At 30.9% G+C, this 21760-nt stretch overlaps 10 protein-coding genes across 10 annotated transcripts; 9 read left to right on the top strand and 1 right to left on the bottom strand.

Moving 5' to 3' along the window:
- Positions 1–3632: 3632 nt before the first annotated feature.
- On the top strand, positions 3633–4214 carry GO595_009585 (Dual specificity phosphatase, catalytic domain containing protein; the record flags this gene model as incomplete). The annotated part of the gene is made up of 1 exon (XM_067923286.1): positions 3633–4214. The coding sequence occupies one exon, from the start codon at positions 3633–3635 to the stop codon at positions 4212–4214; it is 582 nt and encodes a 193-aa protein (XP_067770587.1).
- Positions 4215–4377: 163 nt separating this feature from the next.
- GO595_009584 (uncharacterized protein) lies at positions 4378–5721 on the top strand (the record flags this gene model as incomplete). The annotated part of the gene is made up of 1 exon (XM_067923285.1): positions 4378–5721. The coding sequence occupies one exon, from the start codon at positions 4378–4380 to the stop codon at positions 5719–5721; it is 1344 nt and encodes a 447-aa protein (XP_067770586.1).
- A 428-nt stretch (positions 5722–6149) lies between these two features.
- Positions 6150–6980, top strand: GO595_009583 (inositol hexakisphosphate kinase; the record flags this gene model as incomplete). The annotated part of the gene is made up of 1 exon (XM_067923284.1): positions 6150–6980. One exon carries the CDS (start codon positions 6150–6152, stop codon positions 6978–6980), a length of 831 nt encoding a protein of 276 aa, XP_067770585.1.
- Positions 6981–8009: 1029 nt separating this feature from the next.
- GO595_009582 (uncharacterized protein) lies at positions 8010–8840 on the top strand (the record flags this gene model as incomplete). Its single annotated transcript, XM_067923283.1, has 1 exon — positions 8010–8840. The coding sequence occupies one exon, from the start codon at positions 8010–8012 to the stop codon at positions 8838–8840; it is 831 nt and encodes a 276-aa protein (XP_067770584.1).
- Positions 8841–10244: 1404 nt separating this feature from the next.
- Positions 10245–10877, top strand: GO595_009581 (Mob1/phocein family protein; the record flags this gene model as incomplete). Its single annotated transcript, XM_067923282.1, has 1 exon — positions 10245–10877. The coding sequence occupies one exon, from the start codon at positions 10245–10247 to the stop codon at positions 10875–10877; it is 633 nt and encodes a 210-aa protein (XP_067770583.1).
- A 1141-nt stretch (positions 10878–12018) lies between these two features.
- GO595_009580 (uncharacterized protein) lies at positions 12019–14214 on the top strand (the record flags this gene model as incomplete). The annotated part of the gene is made up of 1 exon (XM_067923281.1): positions 12019–14214. One exon carries the CDS (start codon positions 12019–12021, stop codon positions 14212–14214), a length of 2196 nt encoding a protein of 731 aa, XP_067770582.1.
- A 279-nt stretch (positions 14215–14493) lies between these two features.
- Positions 14494–15108, bottom strand: GO595_009579 (small GTP-binding protein; the record flags this gene model as incomplete). Its single annotated transcript, XM_067923280.1, has 1 exon — positions 14494–15108. The coding sequence occupies one exon, from the start codon at positions 15106–15108 to the stop codon at positions 14494–14496; it is 615 nt and encodes a 204-aa protein (XP_067770581.1).
- Positions 15109–16216: 1108 nt separating this feature from the next.
- Positions 16217–16831, top strand: GO595_009578 (putative Ring-box protein; the record flags this gene model as incomplete). The annotated part of the gene is made up of 1 exon (XM_067923279.1): positions 16217–16831. One exon carries the CDS (start codon positions 16217–16219, stop codon positions 16829–16831), a length of 615 nt encoding a protein of 204 aa, XP_067770580.1.
- Positions 16832–19400: 2569 nt separating this feature from the next.
- On the top strand, positions 19401–20033 carry GO595_009577 (small GTP-binding protein; the record flags this gene model as incomplete). The annotated part of the gene is made up of 1 exon (XM_067923277.1): positions 19401–20033. One exon carries the CDS (start codon positions 19401–19403, stop codon positions 20031–20033), a length of 633 nt encoding a protein of 210 aa, XP_067770579.1.
- Positions 20034–20341: 308 nt separating this feature from the next.
- On the top strand, positions 20342–21652 carry GO595_009576 (ATP-dependent RNA helicase eIF4A; the record flags this gene model as incomplete). The annotated part of the gene is made up of 1 exon (XM_067923276.1): positions 20342–21652. The coding sequence occupies one exon, from the start codon at positions 20342–20344 to the stop codon at positions 21650–21652; it is 1311 nt and encodes a 436-aa protein (XP_067770578.1).
- Between the last annotated feature and the right edge of the window lie 108 nt (positions 21653–21760).

The following is a 21760-nucleotide window of genomic DNA, read 5'->3' as shown; positions in this document are numbered from 1 at the left end:
TATCATTTTCAAATCGTTTACCACTTTCTAATAAAAGTGATTTCTTATGCCATATAAGTCCTTCTTTAAAACAACTTTTCCCTTCGATTAAATAACGTGAATATTCTAATGCAAATCGTGCATTATTCGGATATTTATCATTAATTTCGATCCATTGTTGATCAACTTGTTTTTTAATCTCATTAATTTCACTACAAATCGATTCATTTATATCTTCTGGATCACTATAAATTGTTTTCCAAAAGTTACTCATGTTCGATATTAACCAATTTGACATTTGTGATATCTTTGAAAAATCCTTGTTAATTTCATTGGATGCTGAACTTTGTCTAAATAAATGTGCGCGATGTAATTGATAATACATACATTTGGTATATAAACTTGGATCCAATATTTTACTACAACAATCTAACATCTTATTAAATGTGTATGATTCAGATGGGAAAAATGATACCATCCATGTTGATAAGACTAACACTGATTGATTTTGTGGAAATCGTTTACATGCATAATTAGAAAGTGACCAATCAAGAAACAATGAACATTCTCTTTGTATACCAATTTGCATATATAAGAATATGTTTCTTTCATTAATTCCTAAATTATCAAAATATTCTTTCTTCTCTTCTTCATTCATTTCAATATCTGTTGTAAGTTCTTTAGCGATTCGATCTTCTCTTCGTGTTAATATTATCTTAAGAATGATAGAAACAATAATCGCTAAGCCAAATGGAACAAAATAATATATGTAAAGATTAATCGGTATAAAAATTGAACAAAATGAAATAATACCATTAAAAATACACCAAACTGGTAACGTCAGTAATAATGCAGCAGAAAAAATACGTGAAAAATTATCATATAAAAATTGATAAAACATAAGAACGGATGCGCCTATTAAGATGAGATATGATATATAAAACATCCAGCCTGTACTACGAATTGCAAAAACTGAAAATGCATTTGGAACGCCGACAATTAATACAAGATTAAAAACAGAATGCGGCATCCAAATAAAGAAATAATGATTGTGGAGATATGGACTTGAAAAAATGGGTAATGTAAGGTTGTAAAAATGATAACAAAGATATGCAATGCTAAAAATGTTGACAAGAAGAAGAATTCCTTTGGGGCCATTGGGATTTTCAGTATAAATCTTAAGGGAAAAGCCTAATGAAATAATAGAGGGTGATGAAAAGATATGATAATAGGCACCATGCCAATAACGAAAGATCCACATAAATACACGACGGTATTCATGATTGATATTGAAGTCAACATACATGACAAAGGTTATTAAAAATGTGAGAAGATTGATAATTGGTGGAATAAGTGCAAATATCCAGTTAGATGTATTGTTATCAAAGCCAAAATAAAGGACACTTGATAAAATACGCATAAATGAACCCATTTCAAAGCCATCGCGAAAAATAAAATACGAAGCAATTACAAGCTGAAGTGATGAAAAAAGAAACCAAATGATACCAAGGGCTTGAGGAATACTTGTTGTTCGATTTGATTCTGTGATTAGTTGAATTAATACTGATTCAAATGCTTTTGATTTCGATGCATTGTTGTCCACACTGGAACATGACATGCGGTTAGAGTTTGATTTGTTGGTGCCTTGTGTTCCAGATTCTTCAACTGTTTTTTTCATCGAAATAACTTGTTACCTCTGAGGGTGAAATTTGGTATAAAGCTATCAAAACTTGGGGTTTTGAATGATGATCATACAGTTTTGTCATAACGAGTTTTTGCTCAATTGAAATTTTTGAGAACCCACCAAAAACGTCCAAACTGTTGTAAGTCGATATGTTGCTGAAATTAACGGTCAATAAACGGTCACCAATTTTCAAAACTTTATTAATTCAAAAAGTCGAATACGTCAAAATATTTTGAGGTGGCTGTAATTGTTTTTAACGTCCTCTATCGTGTTTAAATCAAGTAAAGTATTTAATTTCATTGGTTACTTTACAGAAAAGTGATGTTGAAACAAACTGAGTGGGGAGATAAAAATTTCAAAATTAACAAATGAACAAATTTTGTATATCAAAAACAATAACAAATGACCCGGAGTGCTGGTATATTTGATATGTATGGAGCGACTTCGAAAAAAATTTTAAAATACATTTATTTCAAAATAAAAGTGACAAATCCATATATATACAAATAGATAAAGTTGCTTAATATCAAGTACAATTCTTGGTTAAATATATAATTTTTAAATTTTTCGAGGCAGAAGAAGAATTATGATAATTTTAAAAAAGATAGATATGTTGCCCCAGCATCTGGTACGGGCCAATGATTAAAATACGATAGAGTTTTTTGAAAATGTTCAAAAAACTCTATCGTATTTCTATCGTAAAAGTGACATCGATGTAAAAGAATTGAATGGATTACATTGAATATAAAGTATTGAAAAAGATCAAAAATATTTTGACTCATCGACTTTTTTAATAAATTTTAATCGTTCAATATTTTGTTAGTTATATGTAAACTATGAAAAAAGTGGTGATATATCGACCGTTAATTTCAGCAACATTTCGACTTACTGCACAAAAACGTCCAAACATCCTTGAACAATAATCTCTAAAAATGACTCTAAAAAGAAGAATAAAAGCTTAAAAGCTTAATTCCCTTATAAAAACCGTTTGCGTGGAAGTCGTACATATTTTTTACTTCAAGATTTTTCATTATCATAATTAAATCCTTCATAATTTTGAGTTAATACTTACTAAATCTTTCAAAAACATTAGATAATAATAACAATGATCATCAAGCATATAGTTATCACTTAGTTATAAAAATTTAGGAATAAAAATTTGAACTTTTTGGGGCACCCTTTTTATCAGCGATATTGGAAAAGAATGTTTTTTAGTAGTGGTTTCGAATTTGGTCAGCCTTCAGATGAACAACCGAAGGGAAATAAAATTAGCCTATCGCTCTGGCCTGTCTCACAAAATCAAATTCGTTCTTCAGTTAAATCTCTTTCTTTTTCATCTTTATTTGAAATTTCAAATAAATTGAAGAAAATATCATTACTAGCTGTTTTCTCTCCAACACCTGTAAATTGTGATTCACTTGCATTACAACCAAGTGATTTTCCTATTGATGAATTTAAAAATTCGTTTAATGAAGATGGATTTTTGCATCCTATCAATTTAAACAATGAAAAGGGATTTTGCTTTATCCTTACAGGAAAGGAATCTAATTGTTTATCTCGAGCGCGTTGTATTTCTTTAATACAAGTTTTAAATCTTCGTCCTATTATCGGGAAAAAAACATTTCCTGTCCAAAATCTGTTTGATTTATTTCCACCTCTTTCACAGTTTTCTTTACGTTATTCTATTACTCCTCCACCATTTTTTCCATCATCATTTTTGCCAATAAACCCATGTCCAGCCTTACTCTGTTGTTCTCAAGACACGTGTACAAAACTACATTGGGGGAAGCAAGACAAATTAGCTCGATGGAGAGACTATCTTAGTCAAGTAACAGATAACATTTTTATAGGCTCCCAAACAACATCACAAAACGAGGCCCTACTTAACCACGCTGGGATCACTCATATTGTTAATTGTGCATCACAAGTAATAAAATCATTACCAAACTTTATTCATCTTGATATTCCTATGTTTGATGGTGGTAATGAAAATATATTATCGCATATTTTCAGAATCACTAATTTTATTAACGATGCAATTAAAGAAGGCGGTAAAGTTCTTCTTCATTGTGTTGAAGGAGTTTCTCGATCAGCAGCGGTTTGTATCGGCTACTTGATCGTTACCAACGAAATTGACTACAAAACCGCTTACGATACGGTTCGTTCTAAAAGAAGGATTTCAAGCCCAAACCCGAAATTTGTAGCGCAGCTAATGCAATTAGCTGAAATTATGGGCACATCAAAGACCGCATCATGCTATTTCAGTAAGACAAAAACAATTCCATTTAAAGTTACTGAAAGAAATGATGAGTTAGTAATGCTTCCTATATACTCTAAGATACCTGAAGGTGATGAAGAGAACGCATATATCCTATTAGATTACAGCAATTGTAAAAATGGACTTCCGAAGAATACTGATAATGAAAATCATGCAATAATTACTCAATATATAGGGCAAAAGGCACCATTTGAATATAAGGATTGCGCTCAAGAATTCATTGAATCACTCAAGAAATGTTTGAACATCGAAGAGATCGAAAGTATCAAATGATACTTAAAGACGAATATGTTTCATGTTGACATTTATCGACATGTTAATGTTTTTAAAATAGAACGTTAGTTATATTTTTTTTATTTGGAAGTTGTGTCTTCAAAAAGAAATTTCTTGCAACGTTCGTATAACCGTCGCTTGACAGAAACGTTTTTTTGAACAAATGGCTTGTGCAAAAGTCCTTATCTCAATTCCAGATTTAAGCCAAGTCGTAAAATACAAAGCGAATTACAGTGAAACTATTTCTGATTTAATCACAAATGTTTTGGCTACTTTTGATCTTCCAAATTCAAATGCAGAATTCTTTCTTTTCGGTCTTAGTTCAGCATTTGAAGAAATACCTAAAACTGAAACTTGCTCTATATTTTTTAGAAAACAATATGATTCTCTTTATCTTCTTACAAATTCATCAAAGTTGATCCAAGTAATTTTTGAAGATAAAAGTTCATCTCTCGCAGTTGGAATGAACTTACAGATATATCGCTTGATTGAACTTGCGATTGAATGTCTCAAACTTCCATATGATCGAAAGAAATATGTTGCTTATAATCCTCAAACAAACTCTATTTATCCGTTAGACCATTCATTCAACACTCCTATGATCATTTTAAAGTCATTTGATCTAACATTAAATCCAATTCTATTCACATCATCAAAATTTGCTTATGATTCCTCAAGTCCATCATATCCTGTTGTCAGCTTTAGCAAAAATATCATCAACCATCCATTTTTTGCTCTTACTTCTTCAATCAAAATGAAGAAGCAATCATCATACATATTATGTGAACTTACACAAACTACAGTAGAATCATTTTTTGAGTCAATACGAACAACCAGTAACCTTCAGCAGTTCACCACATGTGAATTAGTTTCACTTCTTTTTCTTCTTCTTTCTTATAATGGCACTGAATATATTTCAGAGCAACTTCATTCAGCGATCATAAATAATCTCCGCAATCAAACGCAAGTCAATAAAATGAGGCTCATACATGCCATTGTTGCGTTGCTTCCATTGACGACGCATTGCATGCTGCTTGAAGTATGCCAATGCTTTTCAACCGCATGCCATGATGTGACGGTTATCGGTTTACTCACTAACGTTCTCTTCCCTGTGGCTATCGATAGAACCATTGAAGAAGAATTTACTCTATTTCTTCTTGTGTTTCAGAATTGGCTTTTCAGGATACCAATGAGACCAGGTATATCAGTGGTAGTAACTGGCGATGAAAAAAGGGTTTTGATTAAAGATTCTTCAAAGAGTCCAAATAAATATTATGGATTAGAAGGAGAAATTAAGGGAGAAATTAATGAAAAAAGCTGTACTGAAGCGAACTTTCCAATCGAGAGTGATTTGAAATTATTCTTCAGTTCAAAACACTTCGAAAATAATAACACAGACAAAGCTGAATCAAAAGAAATCACACAATTAAATGATCTATTTGATAAAATAGGCGAATTGAGTTTACAGAAAGAGAAATTGACAAATAGAATTGAGAATCAGATTTAACATATTGATACGCAAAAATTAGTCAACGAAAACATATTTTTACATCATTAAAAAAACCATGTTACAGCTTTATTGTTTTCAAATTAACGATTTTCAAAAACTTTTACAACAAAACCTCAAACAATATTTTCAATGTAGGTGATTAAACCTTATCTGAAAAAGGCAAACTTAAGTCAAAACACCATTGATTTTGAATGCATGGCGCGGTTATTTGAATCAAAATGGTTGGTGTAAACTAAGTAAAATTTACCCACCGAATCCCCTCTCAAACAACCCAAAAAAACAAGTAAACTGTTAAAATTTGAGCCGTAGTGATTTTGGAATTCAATTTTTCTTTAACCTTTGGAAATTTGATCAAAAATCTGGTACAATTTGACGGTTTAACGGTTCTAAAGCATTGAAAGCTGATTATGACCGTTAGGCCAAAAATGATGGATATGTCCACTCCGAACTATGAACAAATATCTGGTGATATACGAATTGTTGGTTATCTTAAGACACAAGGTGGTGGCCACGGCGAAATACAGAAGTCAATATATAATTCTACTTCAATATCAGCCATAGCAAAACCTTATATTACTCGTGAAGATAATTTTTATAGAGCAATTCTTCCTTCACCTCTCTCCCTTCATACATGCCGTTATATGGGTTCACATATTTCCGAAGGTAAAAGATGGCTTCTTCTTCAAGATCAAACCCAAGGCATGTCTTCTCCATGTATCTTAGATATCAAGTTAGGAACACGATCTTTCGAAATAGGTGCTTCACCTGAGAAGGTTAAAGCCCAACTTGATCATATGAAAAATACAACCACATCTACCCATGCTATCAGAATAATTGATGCTCGTATGCGAAAGGATAACACTGTTACATACAAATGTGATAGAGTTCAAGGTCATAACCTTAACATCAAAGAAGTCGAAAAACTTCTTCGCACATTTTTCCCAGGAAAACGTAAGCACGAATTCATTGAACAAATTTGTAAAATACGAAGTGCCTTATTGGAGACGATTGAGATCTTCCCTAAGATGCGTTTGTATAGTGCATCAATTCTCGCTGTATATGACGGAGATTCCGATGCACCAATGAGAGTAACAATAATTGACTTTGCACATGCATATTTGGATGTTGATGTTGAGGGTGGTGACTCTACAGATCCATTTTATGATGATAATGCAATTAAAGGATTACAGTCACTAATCGACTTACTTATACATCCAATGCCGTCCCACGAAAAAGAAAAATTAGAACGGAATTAGTAGAGTAAACAAAGATTTCATCATATGATGAAAATTAAATTACAGAATTACCATTTGCAAATCTTTTTATCTTCTTTTTACATATAGAATTTAATCAAATCTTAAAGCATTTATAATGGAATGCTTTCGGATTTTGCACAAAATATATGTAAACTTTCTTATGTAAATCATTTAATTTTTTAATAAAGTATTTAATTTTTATTGTCGATGAGTCGTTTAATCAAGCAAAATGGGAATCAAATCTTCATAGATTTCTCAGATAACAGTGAAGAGGAAGAGCTTGACTTAGAAAAAGCTATTAAAGAAATCGATTTGGAAAATGATGAAGATATAAACTTCAAATTTTCTCAAAGCAGTACAGAAATTTTTGATAATGATGATGAAAAAGAACTTACAAAATCTTCTGAAAAAACTGAAGATCAATCCGATTCAACAATTTCACAAATCAGATACAAATTCCAAGTCAAATTTTTAAAATTAGCTCAAGAACATCGCCGAGAGGCAACATCTCTTAAAAATCAATGGATTTCTTACCATCAAAAAACTGAAAAATTAACAAAAAAGAAAATTGACGAACTTATTTTCACATCGAAAGTTCTGGCTTCTTGCGAATGTTTTGATGCAGCCAAAGATCTCCGTGATCGTACGACTCAAAATGAAAGTAGCTTTATTCAAAATTCTTTTCTTGATAGCGATAAACATTTCAGGGAAGCATTTAAGGCAATGATAGAAAGGCATCGAGTAGAGTATGAAGCCATGTACTCTGAAATGAATCAACAGATACGATTAAATGAACATTCTTTTGTTCAATCATCAGATCAATAAAATGTTTTAATATACTATTTTCATACGCACTGATTTATACCAACTAATCCTGTGGTTAATTAACAAAAAAAATCATTTGAATATTGCCTTTATTTTGAAGCCGTTTATTTCTCTATAAAAAATTTGGAGCACCTCAAATACAAATTGGAGATTCCAGATAACACAGATTGCGTTACACAAATCGAAGTCATGACCGCAAAGGCCATGTTTGATAAGAGGGAGAATCTTCCACCCTCTTGTCTAATTTCTGCTGAAGATATATCTCTATCAACTACTCAAAGAGAAATTGATCTTTTTGGTGATTATGAAACAGCAGATAAACTACTATCAGCATCATTAGAATATGAGTCAAAACTCACAAGAGTATTTAAGAATTCGATTGCTCAAAAGAAAAATGTTTCCTATCAAATGCCAAAATTTAAATTTATTCCATTACAGCAAACTAAAGAAAAAGTACTGCCAACACAAAAGCTTCCTGAAATAAGTCAAGTTTACCAAACCCCATCAATAGTTAGGTCAAGTTCGGACTTATTTAATATTATTGATATTGAGCCCGAAAATCTTACAATACGAAAAAATAAACTTACTCACCCATTTCTTAATCCCACTGAATTTAATCTCTCCATATATGAAATAGTTCATATTACATTTGGTCTTCAAAGTATTCTTAAATGTGAAACAGATTATCAATTATTTCCAACTCCGTTTTACTCGTACATGACATACAAAGGCGAGAAGCACAATTTGTTCTTCAATTCCAAAAATAATATTTCATCTGAACAAATGGAGATTCAGACATCAATTGGATATTTCTTAAAACTTTGTATAAGTTTATGTTCTAAAGCGTCAGAACTACTTGAAAGGGATTCACCTGTGCAAAGTTACGATGAAATTAATTTGGTTCCGTTGATATCAAATCCGAATGCTGAAAAAGAATGGGAAAAAATATCAATGAACATCTTAGGCATGACGTCTTTTTTTGCGTACGCAATACAGGAATGCGTTTTCCCAAAGTCACAAAATGATTTGATTTAGTTCATAATTTTGTTCTTATGTTAAAAATTGTTTCGTTAGAAATTAAATATGAAAATGTTTTTAAATTTTTAATAATATAAATAAATTGATTGAAAGAATGAGAAGTACTTGTATAAATAAACAAAAAAAATTTATTAAATTAACTTTTTTTCTTGTGATTTTAATTTAGTAAACAAATTTTAATATAAAAAATTGTTAGTAATTATTCTTTGGAAATTTTATCATATTATTACAATTGTAAATAAATAAAATAATTTTCTTTTCGAGTAAAAGAATTTATTATTACTTATCTTCCAAAGATCATTGTTTTTGTTATTCCAATATATTGGTAAATGATGATGATATTGAATATTCAACTCTTCTGAGACATATTGACAAGGAAAAGCTTCATTGATATTTATAGCTTTGGAATCATTTCTTCGAATTATATTAAATAATAAACCTTTTTATATATTGGATTATTATTTAACAATATTTTAATAAAAAACTCATTCTTTTACTTATTTTTAAATGAAAATGTGAATATTCATAAATTTATTCCTTGAAATATTCCATAGAATCCAATTAGATTTTCTTTAATGCTAGATAAGTTATTCAAAATACCATTTTTTAGGTTATTAGTGTCATTTAAATTTAAATTTTCTGAAAATAATCAGTATTGATGGCATTTGTATAAACTAAAGAAGGAATTGATGTTAATGTAAAAAATATTCATTTGAATAATTTGAAATATGTTTTAATGATTTGAAACAGCACTTCATATAGCAGTTAGAAATAATAATATAGAAATAGTAAAATTACTATTAGATAAAGGAATTGATGTTAATGCAAAATATATTCATTTGAATAATTTTGGATCTGCTTTAATAATTTGAAATATGTTTTAAGAATTTGAAATATGTTTTAATAATTTTATACAGAAATTCAAATCGCACAACAAAATGGTTATACCATAATAGAAAATTTACTTTGTGAAAAAGGAGCATAAGAAAATTCTAATTCAAAATCTTCTTCTATGAATACTACTTCTTGGCTTTCGATAAATACTGAAAATAGTTTTACAGATGAACAAAATCAACTTGAATTTCAAGTGTATAAAGAAGACAATAAAAAGGAAAATATCAAAACAAAAGTTAACATCAAATTCACAAAATACATTGTAATATTTTACTTTTGAAGACATATACTCATGGAAGTACTTGAAAAAAATGTCAACCAAAATAGTTCATAACAACATAACTCTAGATAATTTTCTTTTTTATAAAATAAATTTCTGTAACTTCTAATAATTTTATTCAATATCTACAATTGCCGAATTGAATTTTCAATCTCAAAATTTCCAAATAATCATTCAAATTACGGTGTCGCACAGAAAATCATTCAAAACAACTTCATTTTCAAAAAATGTTTGGATGGGGAAAGAAAAACATCAATACTTTTCATCAAGTGAAACACGTATCAAAGGAAAATCGTCATTATAGGTTAAGAGAAATTAACAAGGCAAATTTAGAAAAAGGAAACATTGAACAAGCAGTCAAGCTTCCTCCAGGAGAGAATGTAAATGATTGGATTGCAATGAATCTCATAGAGTTTTACAATCAAATTCAAAATCTCTATCATCCTATTGGCGATTATTGTACAACTCAAACATGTCCAGAAACTACAGCAGGACCTGGTTTCAAGTACTATTGGCAAGACGGAGTAAAATATAAGAAGCCAACTATGCTTCCTGCTCATGAATATATTAGCAACGTATTGGAGTGGATTCAATCTTTATTGAATAACGAAAAATACTTCCCTTCAGATCCATCTATCCCATTTCCTCAAGACTTTGTAAGTGTAGCATCAAATATGTTTAAGAGATTGTTCCGGATTTATGCTCATGTTTACCATCACCATCGAGATAAGGTCGTCGAATTAGGAATAGAATCTAAATTTGACACATCATTTAAAAATTTTGCGTTGTTTTGTCTTGAGTTCAAACTGATTCCCAAAGAACAAATGGAGCCACTTGCACAAATCATGAAAACTTTCTAAATTTAGATAAAAAAATCCAACTAAGCATACCAATTTTTTTGAATTTTTTCTAGAGCAACATAACTCACCATTTCTTAAGAATGGTTTAATATTTATCACTAAAGCCAAGTTTCAAAAAATGAATGCCATTTAAATGATCTCATACAATATTTTGAATGAAGTAACGATTAAAAAACGTTAAAAAAATCATCCAAGATCGTTTGATCTGGAACAAACAGACATCTAGATGATTTTCTTATTTTTTTATTATACATATTCCTTAACATTAGAAAGTAGCGTAGTTCTTCCCTTACAATCTTATTTTGTTGATCATATTGGGCGTTCAGATCATAATTTTCTTCTTGAAGAAATTGGTCCATTTGATTCAATGCAACTAAACAGTTCACAATTTCTTCTTCATACTGACCACCCACTTCATTTTACGAGTCCATATTGGTACAATTTTATTTGTTCAAATTTTCATTATTTACCACCCACAACAATTTTATTTAATTTTTCAAATTTTATGGAGCTACATCCTCCATTTATTCATGTTGCTTTTTTAAATATTAATATCATGCGAAAATTCAGTTTCACAATTCATAATAAAATGCTAACAACTCCACTTATAATAACAGAAATTACTTCTTTTTCTCCTGACATATTTGTTACCGAAATTGATTCTATCACGATTCCACCTCAAAGCCATAAACATTTTTCAATATACATATGTCCACTTAAACCCGGTATATCTAGTACTATTCTACTTATATTCACATCTAAAGGTATTATACCATATTCCATCACATTGAAATCAACACTAACACCCAAAGACAGTGTTTTTGATCCAATATTTCACTCCTCATCAATTATCGGCAACAACATTTCAATCAAACCGCCGCTATCGTTCTCATTAAAGCAGTCTTCTGTCTTCTTTGATGGGTCAATTTTAACAATTGATAATGATCGAACCACAAATTCGAACATTGAATTTAAGCTTCCTTCTCTGAAATCTGGGTTTTATGTATTATTTGTTCATTTGATATCAAATAGTGTTGGTCGATCTTATCCTTTATATCTTTTTGTCTCAACCAAACTTCTTCAAAGCTATTTACCAATTCTTTTGTTTAATGTCATCACATCTCCAACTGAAAAAATCGAAATGGAAGTCAAAATTGTCAATCCAACATTTTTTAGAATTCATGTCCTTTCCGTTCATTTGGCACCAGACGCACCATCGAATTGTAAAATAGAACATATTACGCCGCCTCTTGATTGTGAAATACGGTCGACGACAAATGTTTGCAAAGTGATTTTAACTGGTGAAAGAAAAGGCGAAGTTGAAACAAGTGTTACAATTTCATATGAATCTGCAGATTCAATACAAGTGGTCGATGTACCAATCAGAGGTTATGTCACATATGGTAAATTTGTTCCTATTGTTAAGGAAATACAAATTATTGGATCGCAAATTTCAAATTTTAGTTTTTTCAACTTTTTTAAAGAAACCGTCGCTGTTTTTGCAGTTTCAATTGAATCTGAAAAATTTTCGATTCTCGATTTTAAACCATTTGTGATACCATCCAAATCTTTATCTCAGCAAATATATGTGTTATTCCATGATGAAGATGAATTAAATGATAATATTCAGACATATCTTTATATCGATACAAATATAACTCGACTTAAAATTCCTGTTTTTGGTTATAATGGAAATGTTTCTATATCAAATTCAAGTGATTTTAAATTAGACACGAAGAAATTGTTTTATAATTTTTCGAAAGTTTATCCGAATTCAGTCAAACAACTTTCGTTCTTCATCGAGAATCCGCATCCGATATGTTATGACATCAAATTTAAAAACCCGAAAGACTCGAAAATCAAAATTATGTCATCACGAACAATTAGAGTCAGTCCATTAGTATCCCAAAAGGTTCAAATTGATATCCGATTTGAGAACACTACGAACTATAATGAGCAAAACCAAATAATAAAGTTCGAAGTCGCAAAAAGATTATATGAAATAGAAGTGACTTGGACATTAGCCGTTGGTAACATATTCATTACGTCAACACTTCCGTCTTCAATTTGTTTGGGAACAAAAGTGAAAATCGATTTGTTCGCTATTTCAACATTTGATTCGAACATTACAATTTATAAAGTGTTACTCCCTGATGGCTCTGAAAAAAAGCTAAAAAAACTAGTGCTCTTCCCAAATATCTTCACACATATAATATCTGTCGATTATGTGGTCGATTTAAAGTTCGTGAAAAGTTTTATTTCATATAAGAAATTGAATATATCGGTCGAAAGGGACCCGTTTAAGCCGTCACTTTTGCCGTTCGAGTTCGTTTTGGATACAAAAGTTTTCAAAATAGGATCGTCTGTAAACGTTCTCTTGACATACGGCACTTTTCAGGACCTATCGTACAATTTTGGACAAATCGCAAAATCGTCAATTAACCAAGGAAATGTAACAGTACAAAACTTTTTGGATACACCTGTGATATTCTATGTTCATGTGGACTTCAAGAAAAGGAAAACAGTTATGCTTAAATCTCCAGTATCAGCAATTATTCAACCACAACAATATTTTAACATAACATTTAACTACAGACCATTATCAGAAGGACAACAGAAGTTCACTCTTAGGATTGCAACAAATTCAACTCCATCTTTTCAACTCGACATTTTCAGCTATTCAATTACTCCTCAATTCTCATTCGTTAACAAATGGGGCGATGTTTCTAACTCTGTTGAGTTTCATAATATGGAAGCTCGCCCAATTCATCATTTTCTATACATTAAGAATATCGCAAATGTAACAATCCCTATCGCAATCAATGGTTTTGTTGGCTATAAAGTACACTATCATCACGATTGTCGTCATCGCCTTCATCCACATAAAACATGTAAAATCAATATGACAATCGATCCAAAAAATTTCCGTTTTCGTAAGCAGAAAATGTACTTGGTTGCACAGAGCTGTAATAAACGCAAAACATATCAGATAAAAGTTGAGTTGAAAAATGAATCTTTCATTTACATCAAACTTAAAAGGGCTGCAACAATGCTTCTTGTTCTTCTTATTGGAATGTATCCAATCAAAGATTTAATATCCAACTTATACGCGCAAGAAACAAGAGGAAAAGTTGAATATGAGAAAAGAATTCGTTTTGTCAAGCGAGAAATCGAAAGATTATCTGTTTCAAAGAGGGCATCTTTGGGCGTACAGACAGTAGCATTCCAAGCACAAGTTACTGGGGGAAGATGGCAAAGGAGTTCACTTTCTGTTCCAAGAGTAACAAAGCAGGGAATTGACTCGATGACTCAGATATTACAAGATCTCATTTATTAGTAACTTGATGTGATTATAACGATAGAAAATTCTGTGTTTTACATAAATTTGTTTCGTTTTTATTTTGTTCTTCTCAAATTATCTCAAAAAGGTGCAAAAACGATCATTTGCAAGTCAAAAAAATGACTTTCAAAAAGGTTTTTGGAATTTGAAATTTTCTGATTATTGATCGTCTTATACAGAAAAGCATTCAAAAAGAAGTAACTTTTGTGAGGAGCATTGAATTTTCAAATAACGAAATTTGCCCAAAGTTAGCGTCTGAGGTGAACTTTATTAACTTTAGCATCCGCATTTCTTTTTGCCTTCCTTTTCACCTTCTTTAATATTGACCCCATCTTTTTTATGACCTGACCCTCCGGTAGAATTGTCTCCTGCAAGTTTTTTAGCGGATTCTTCTGCAATACGAACAAAAAGTTCCTCAATTCCACGTCCGGATTTTGCACTAACTTCATAGTAAAAAGCGCCAAGTTCTTTGGCAACAGCCTCTCCTTGTTCTGTTGTGATTGTTCTCTCATCAACAAGATCCATTTTATTTCCGATAACAAAAATGGTTGGCATTTCATCTGTTTGTGCTTTCATTTCTTGTGCCCAACTTTTGACATCGTTGAGTGATGATTCTTCAATGAGTGAGAATACCAATAAAGCAACAATAGAACCACGATAATACATTGGAGCGAGGGTCCTGAAACGTTCTTGACCAGCTGTATCCCAAATCTGTAGGTTAACACTTACTTTGTCGAGTTCAATTTGTTTTGCAGTGTAGCAAGCTCCAATTGTTGCTGGCATTTCGGCATCAAATTCATCAGAAACTGCTCTGCAGATGATGGAAGTTTTACCGACGCTTGTGGCACCAAGTAAAACGATCTTTGAATCAATTGACTGGAGTTCAGACATATCGAATGACAAAAAGTGACATTATCAAAAGTTTTGAATGAAATTTGAGAAACTTGTCAAAAATTCAAAGAAAACAGAAATCTGGTTCTTTCACCGTTAAAATAAGAATTTTGTCCAATCTAAAATATAATATTACATAAAATATTTAATAACAGGAAATAATTGCTGCCCGTTTTTAATTTTAAATGTTGTATAAGATCAGACAAGTTTTCTATTTATCAATTTTTTATAAAAAAAAAAAAAAGGTTGGCAGGTGAATTAACGGTTTATTATTTTATGATGTAGAATTCATAAAATAGAATTTCAAATTTATTTATAAAATTAAAATCATGCAGGTATATGTTAATTTATTGTCTTATATTTTGGGCCCTTATTTATAATTTGGAGAGGTAGATAATATAAGTACTTTCGTGAAAGATATGAAAAATTGATAGTATTGAAATCTACTCCATAAGCAATTGGAAAATATAACATTACAAATTTAAAATAATTCTAAAGCAAATTTAAGAAAAACTCTTTAAGGGAATTGGAAAATGCTTAATGAAATCCCAAATAATAAAAAATAATAACCATTTCCACAAAAAATATATTCATTGTAAATAATATCATTTTCGAAACTGACTTGAACATGAATTAAAAAATCATATTACTGTTTGTATCCTTTTTTTCATAAAATATAGTAATGTTAATTTATAAGCTTTTCGAAAAGCTTTAATAATGATATATAAATATTAATTGAAATCTAAAAAGAATGTTTCTTAGATATACAAAGGAATTAACAAGTGATAATATCGAATAAAAATAATAGCGAAAAATTATTGTTAAACAAGATACCTTATTTCAAACTTTATAAACATTTAATATCATATAAACATAATTGATTTTATCACGCAAAAAACAAAATTTATTTTTCACACAAGTATTGAAAGAAAGATATATAATGAAAGAAACAAAAAAATCTTTAAAAAACATCAAAAACATAATTTGCCTGCCATATGATAATACGATAAAACTAAATTGAAAATCCTTATGTGAGGGAGGTTGTTGGTACACCCCAAATATTTTTTGCCAACTTTTTTGAATTAATAATAAAAGTGTCACCATTAAAATGTCTGACAAACCAGAACCTGAAGCTCCAGCCCCAGCAACAACACGCGGACGTGGTGCATCAGCTCGTGGACGCGGGCAAGCAACACGTGGTGGAGGAGTCCGTGGAAGAATTGCAACACCAAGAGCTCGTGGAGCTGCTCGTCCAGCAGCTGCTCCACCACACGAAGCTGAAGAAAAGAAGCAAGAAGCTCAAGAAACCACCACAAAAGAAACTCCAACCGAAAAACCATCTGAAGAATCAGCACCAACATCAGCACCTGAAACCTCTGCTCCTCATCCAACACGTTCACGTGCAGGAAGAGCAGGCGCTCGCCCAGGCGCAAGACCAGCTGGTCGTCCAGGAGCCGCTGGAACTGATCAACCAAGATTAGTCCTTAGAAAATTCAATCCTGTTTATATCTCAAGCTTCAAAAACGAAACAGTCGATTGCTCATTTTGCCGTATGCCTTTACATGGTCCATGTGCAGATGATACTGCACTTGGTCTTACTGATCCTTGTCCAACACAAGAAGGAAAGTGTGGACATATCTTCCATATTCACTGCTTGGACAAATGGATCAAGACAATGTCAAATTGTCCACTTTGCTCTTCACGTTGGGTTCCTAAAGACTAATAAACTCATTTTATAATTTTACAACATATTTCTATTGGTTTTGTTTAGTTCAACATCTTAATCTTAAAAAGGAAAAAAAAATTAATAAATATATATGAGTTTTAATAAGGAATTTTGATTATTTTTGTTCATTCCTACGAAGGTAAAAACCAACACCTGCCAGTGCACCTACAACAATAATTCCAACTCCAACTATAATGGCTAAAACATTTGCGGCATCCATTGTGAAAACAAATGTCATTTTCTCTCAAAAAGTTTGATTTCGGTTCGCCTGCGACGAATGCAAACAGACTTACTGAATTTTATTTTGTTTTGATCATTTGATTTATTTAAAATGTGGAAGCGCAAGTGTAATAGCTTGAATTGGTGATAGTGGATGACATACTTCACCGACATAACTAGTATGTGTAACTTTCCCAAATACTAAAAATTTATTGGTAAAATTATTTGGTGAAACTAAAATAAAATTTTTAATTGATTCCATTTTAACTCGTCCGCCAAAATATAATGTTGGAATACCTGATTTCATTTTGGGTGGTTTTGGTATCATTTTATGTCGTTTTTCTTTGTGCTTAAGTAAAATTGATGTTTCTCCTTTATTAAAAATAGTTTCTTTTGGAATATAACTTTTAAATTGTCGAATTTTATTGATTTCTTGAAAGCGAGTTTTAATTTTAATGGCCGATATTTCTTTAAATTGCTGATTTATTTTAAGAATACTAAAAAATGAATCACGTGAAAAATTACTTTGAATAAAACAAAAATATTTTTCTTCATTTTCATAATAAAGTTTATATTGAATGGATCCTAATTTACTTGTTCTTTCGACTTGAATTTTTAAATTATCATTATTTAAATCTTCTTCTTCATAAAAATTAGTAATTATAAAATTACTATTATTAATTTTATCATAATGTGTAATTTTAAAATATGCTACTGTCCCTTTTGATAATGGTAAATGTATATTTTCTTTAGTAATTATAATATTTTGAAGTTTTTCGTCATTTTGAATTTCTTTTATATTTTGACTTTCCTTTAGATTTTGACTTTCCTTATTTACTTTGATTTCTGTCTTATCAATTATAATATTGATCTTTTTATCTTCAATATTTTCGTTTTTAGGATATGTTTCATGTGGATTTTCTTGATTTGAATTTTGAAAATTTAAAAAATTAATGATGGAATTATCTATACTCAGATCAAAATCATAATAATTCTCTTTAAATCGATACACTTGATCGATTAAGAATCTTTTTTCCATATAGAACCTTGTTAAATTAAAAAAAGGATATCAAAAAAATAAATTTGTCCTTGAAGACCATAAACGGTTATTAATAACGAACAAAAATTTCATCAATTACATCATAATAATTTTTCCATATGATAAATATTAAAGAGAAAAATCAATCAATTTAAGAATATCTAGCTTTTATTAATAAAGAAAAAGTGAAAAAAGAAAAAATATTTTGAATCTTAGATTGATCAAAAATAAAATTCCGAAAAAAAACTCTTACTCCAATCAATTCACTTATATTGACTTGATCAAAAATAATTCGTAAATATTCGATTTTTCTAATTCAAACAAATGTTTATTAATTTTAAGCTTTATCAACAAGTAAAGTTCTGAATTCCATATCGTTACTTATTTCTTTTTGGTTCTGGAACAGAATAAAACCCATTTTCAAGCGAACACAATGGGATATTTTGAAGCTTAGGAACAATTTCTAAATTTAATTGCTTTCCGTGAGAACTGTTTCTCTTTTTTGGATTTTGTTCATTTTTTGAAATTTTCTTTTTCTTTTGTTCCTCTGTAGTTTTTTGTACCAACGGCTTAACTTCTTGGATTAATTCAATTTTTTTATTTGTTATATTTGTATTATCATTATTCCAAAATTTATCATCGCTACTTTCTTTTCTATTTATTGTATTATGCAATTTTTTCTCTATTTGTGTGATTTCTTGGTTTGTATAACTTATTAATGATTTATATAACCGATAAATTTTTAATGACAATGGAAGTTCTATCCATTTAGCAAGCTCTATCATTCCAAGATTTGTTGCCATTGATGTACAAATAAAATGGCATCGATTTTTAAAAGGGAAGAAAGAAGGATGTAAATCAGCAGTAATTATATCTTGAAAATTTGTTAGAACTGCAATGGGTATTGAAGGTGGTGTTTGCATAATTGCTTCTACTCCATATGATACACTTGCTTGATCACGTGGATCATATAAAATAATAATTCCATTTGGTGATCCTGATTTAAGAGAACTCAAATTAGAAACAATTTCAATAATAGTTATAGTAATATATCTATATGGATTTGTAACAAGGCGCCAGTGGATTTTTTTTTGAATACTAGTTAATGTTGGTTCATAATTATTATTAAATTGCTTACCACGCATACATCTCAGTAAGCTTGTTTTTCCTGTCTTTTTTGCACCTCTAATTAACAAGATTAATTTTGATGAGTCGATTCCTGTTCTAACGTTCATAACTCATGACCGTTAATTCTTCGTATTGTTAAAAGTGACATCAACTTTTTGAATTGACGCCTTTTGTCAAGAAATGTCTGAGGTTGCAACTAAGGTTGTCCTTGTTGGTGATTCTGGCGTTGGCAAAACAGCTATATTACTACGCTTTGTCAATGGCGCTTATTCATCAACATCAGCAACAGTTGGTGTTGACATATTATCAAAGTCTTTAAATGTTCATGGACAAAAAATCAATTTAGCAATTTGGGATACTGCTGGACAAGAGGAATACAGGACTCTAACACCTATGTATTATCGTGATGCTTCTATTGTAATTATTGTTTTTGCTGTTGGAAACCCAACACCAACAAGTCAAATTAGTCGTAGTTCATTTAACTCTGTATCAAGTTGGTACGAAGAAATTTCGTCAGCAAATAGAAATGCTGTTATATGTTTATGCGGAAACATGAATGATCTTACCGAACGTGAAATATCTACTGAAGACGGATGTGAGAAAGCAGAAGAGTTATCAAGCGACTTGGAATATTTTGAAACAAGTGCTGTTACTGGCGATGGAATTAATACACTTTTCGAAAAACTTGCCGAAAAATATTTACAAATCAAACAAAACCAACCAAACGATGGAGGTAATGAATCAACACAAGGTGGTGGCGGAAATCCTGTAAACATTAACACAACAACTTCTCAGCAGAAGAAATGTTGTTAAAAAAATATTTTCACTTGAATAAACCACTCAATTCACAAAATTTCACAATCTTTTCAGCAGTTTAGTATTTCACAAAAAACGTTTAACTTTTTTTTTTTTCGCACTTTCATGACTGGAAACCATTTTTATTTATCACACTCTCTTTCTTTCATAAAAAATAACACACACAAGTGAAAGCATGAATGATATTTCTTTTTAATCTCGTAATTTATAATTATTTCACAGATCGATCAACAATTTTCTTTGGAAAAATTCAGGTTGGCCGACGGTTTGTTTGAAAAATCTATGTTGTGGCCATTCACTTTTTTATGCATAGCCGAGGGGATGATTACTCTTCAGATAGAACTCCACGCAATAACGACAAACGAGGACAATATCGTGGCCGCCGTGGCCGTACCGGCCGTCAAATCCAACGTTCCGATTTTGTACCAAAAGATTTCGAAACAAATTGGACCCAAGAAATCGATGACTTTGATCAGATGGAATTAAATGAAGATTTACTACACGGTATTTTCAGCTATGGTTTTAAAAATCCATCACCTATTCAGTCATTAGCAATTCAACCTATTATAATGGGCCGTCACGTCATTGCTCAAGCACAATCCGGTACAGGTAAAACTGGTGCCTTTTCAATTGGAATTCTACAAGAGATTGATACTTCCAAGAAAACAACTCAAGCTCTCATCTTGTCTCCTACACGTGAACTTGCTACACAGACATTTATGGTAATGACAAGCATTGGTAGTAGAATACCAAACTTAACCGTTGACCAATTTATTGGAGGTTCATCAGTTCAAGAGGATTGTGAACGTGCCAGTAAATTCCCACATGTTGTTGTTGCTACACCAGGTCGTGCACTTAATCTCATCCAAGATGGATATCTTCGATGTGAAAAAATCAAAATCGTGTGTGTTGATGAAGCCGATGAAATGCTTTCTGGTGGATTTATTGAACAGATTCAAGAGATATTTTCATATTTCGATCCTACTATTCAAATTCTTCTTTTCTCCGCCACAATTCCCGGAGAAATCTTTGAACTTATGAAGCAATTCATGAGGGATCCAATCAAGATTCTTGTCAGATCAGAACAACTTACACTTGAAGGTATTAGTCAATATTTTGTCAACGTAAACGACCCAAAATACAAGTTCCCGACACTTTTGGACATTTACGGCAGGTTATCCATTCAAAAAGCCATTATCTTTGCCAACAGGAAACAAACGGTCGACTACCTTCAGCACGAGTTCGAGAAGGAGAAATTTGATGTTTCCGCAATCCATAGTGGGCTTCTTCAAGCAGAACGTGCGAAGATCATGCAACAATTCAGAACAGGAAATACACGTGTACTTATATCTACTGATTTACTTGCACGTGGTATTGATGTTCAACAAGTTACACTTGTAATTAACTTTGAACTTCCATACTCTGCTGAACAATATCTTCACAGAATTGGTAGAAGTGGTAGATATGGAAGAAAGGGTGTTGCATTCAATATCATCGATTCTACTGAAGTTAAATTACTTAGAGATATTGAGGATTTCTATCATACAAAAATAGAGGAACTCCCACAAAACTTCGAGGATATAGTGAACGAGGCCAACGAATCAGTTAATCGTTAAAACGCCGTTTTGATAAATAATCATAATTTTTGACTTTGATATTTTTTTTTATGTTTTGATATTTCATTTGTAAAATTGTTCCAATTTGTGCTTTGGCAAATGGAACAA

The sequence above is a fragment of the Histomonas meleagridis genome, assembly GCF_020186115.1.
Source record: "Histomonas meleagridis strain 2922-C6/04-10x chromosome Unknown contig_9, whole genome shotgun sequence".
NCBI classification, from domain to species: Eukaryota; Parabasalia; order Tritrichomonadida; family Dientamoebidae; genus Histomonas; species Histomonas meleagridis.
The sequence above is the reverse complement of the archived record's forward strand: the minus strand, read 5'-3'. Positions and strand labels throughout refer to the sequence as shown.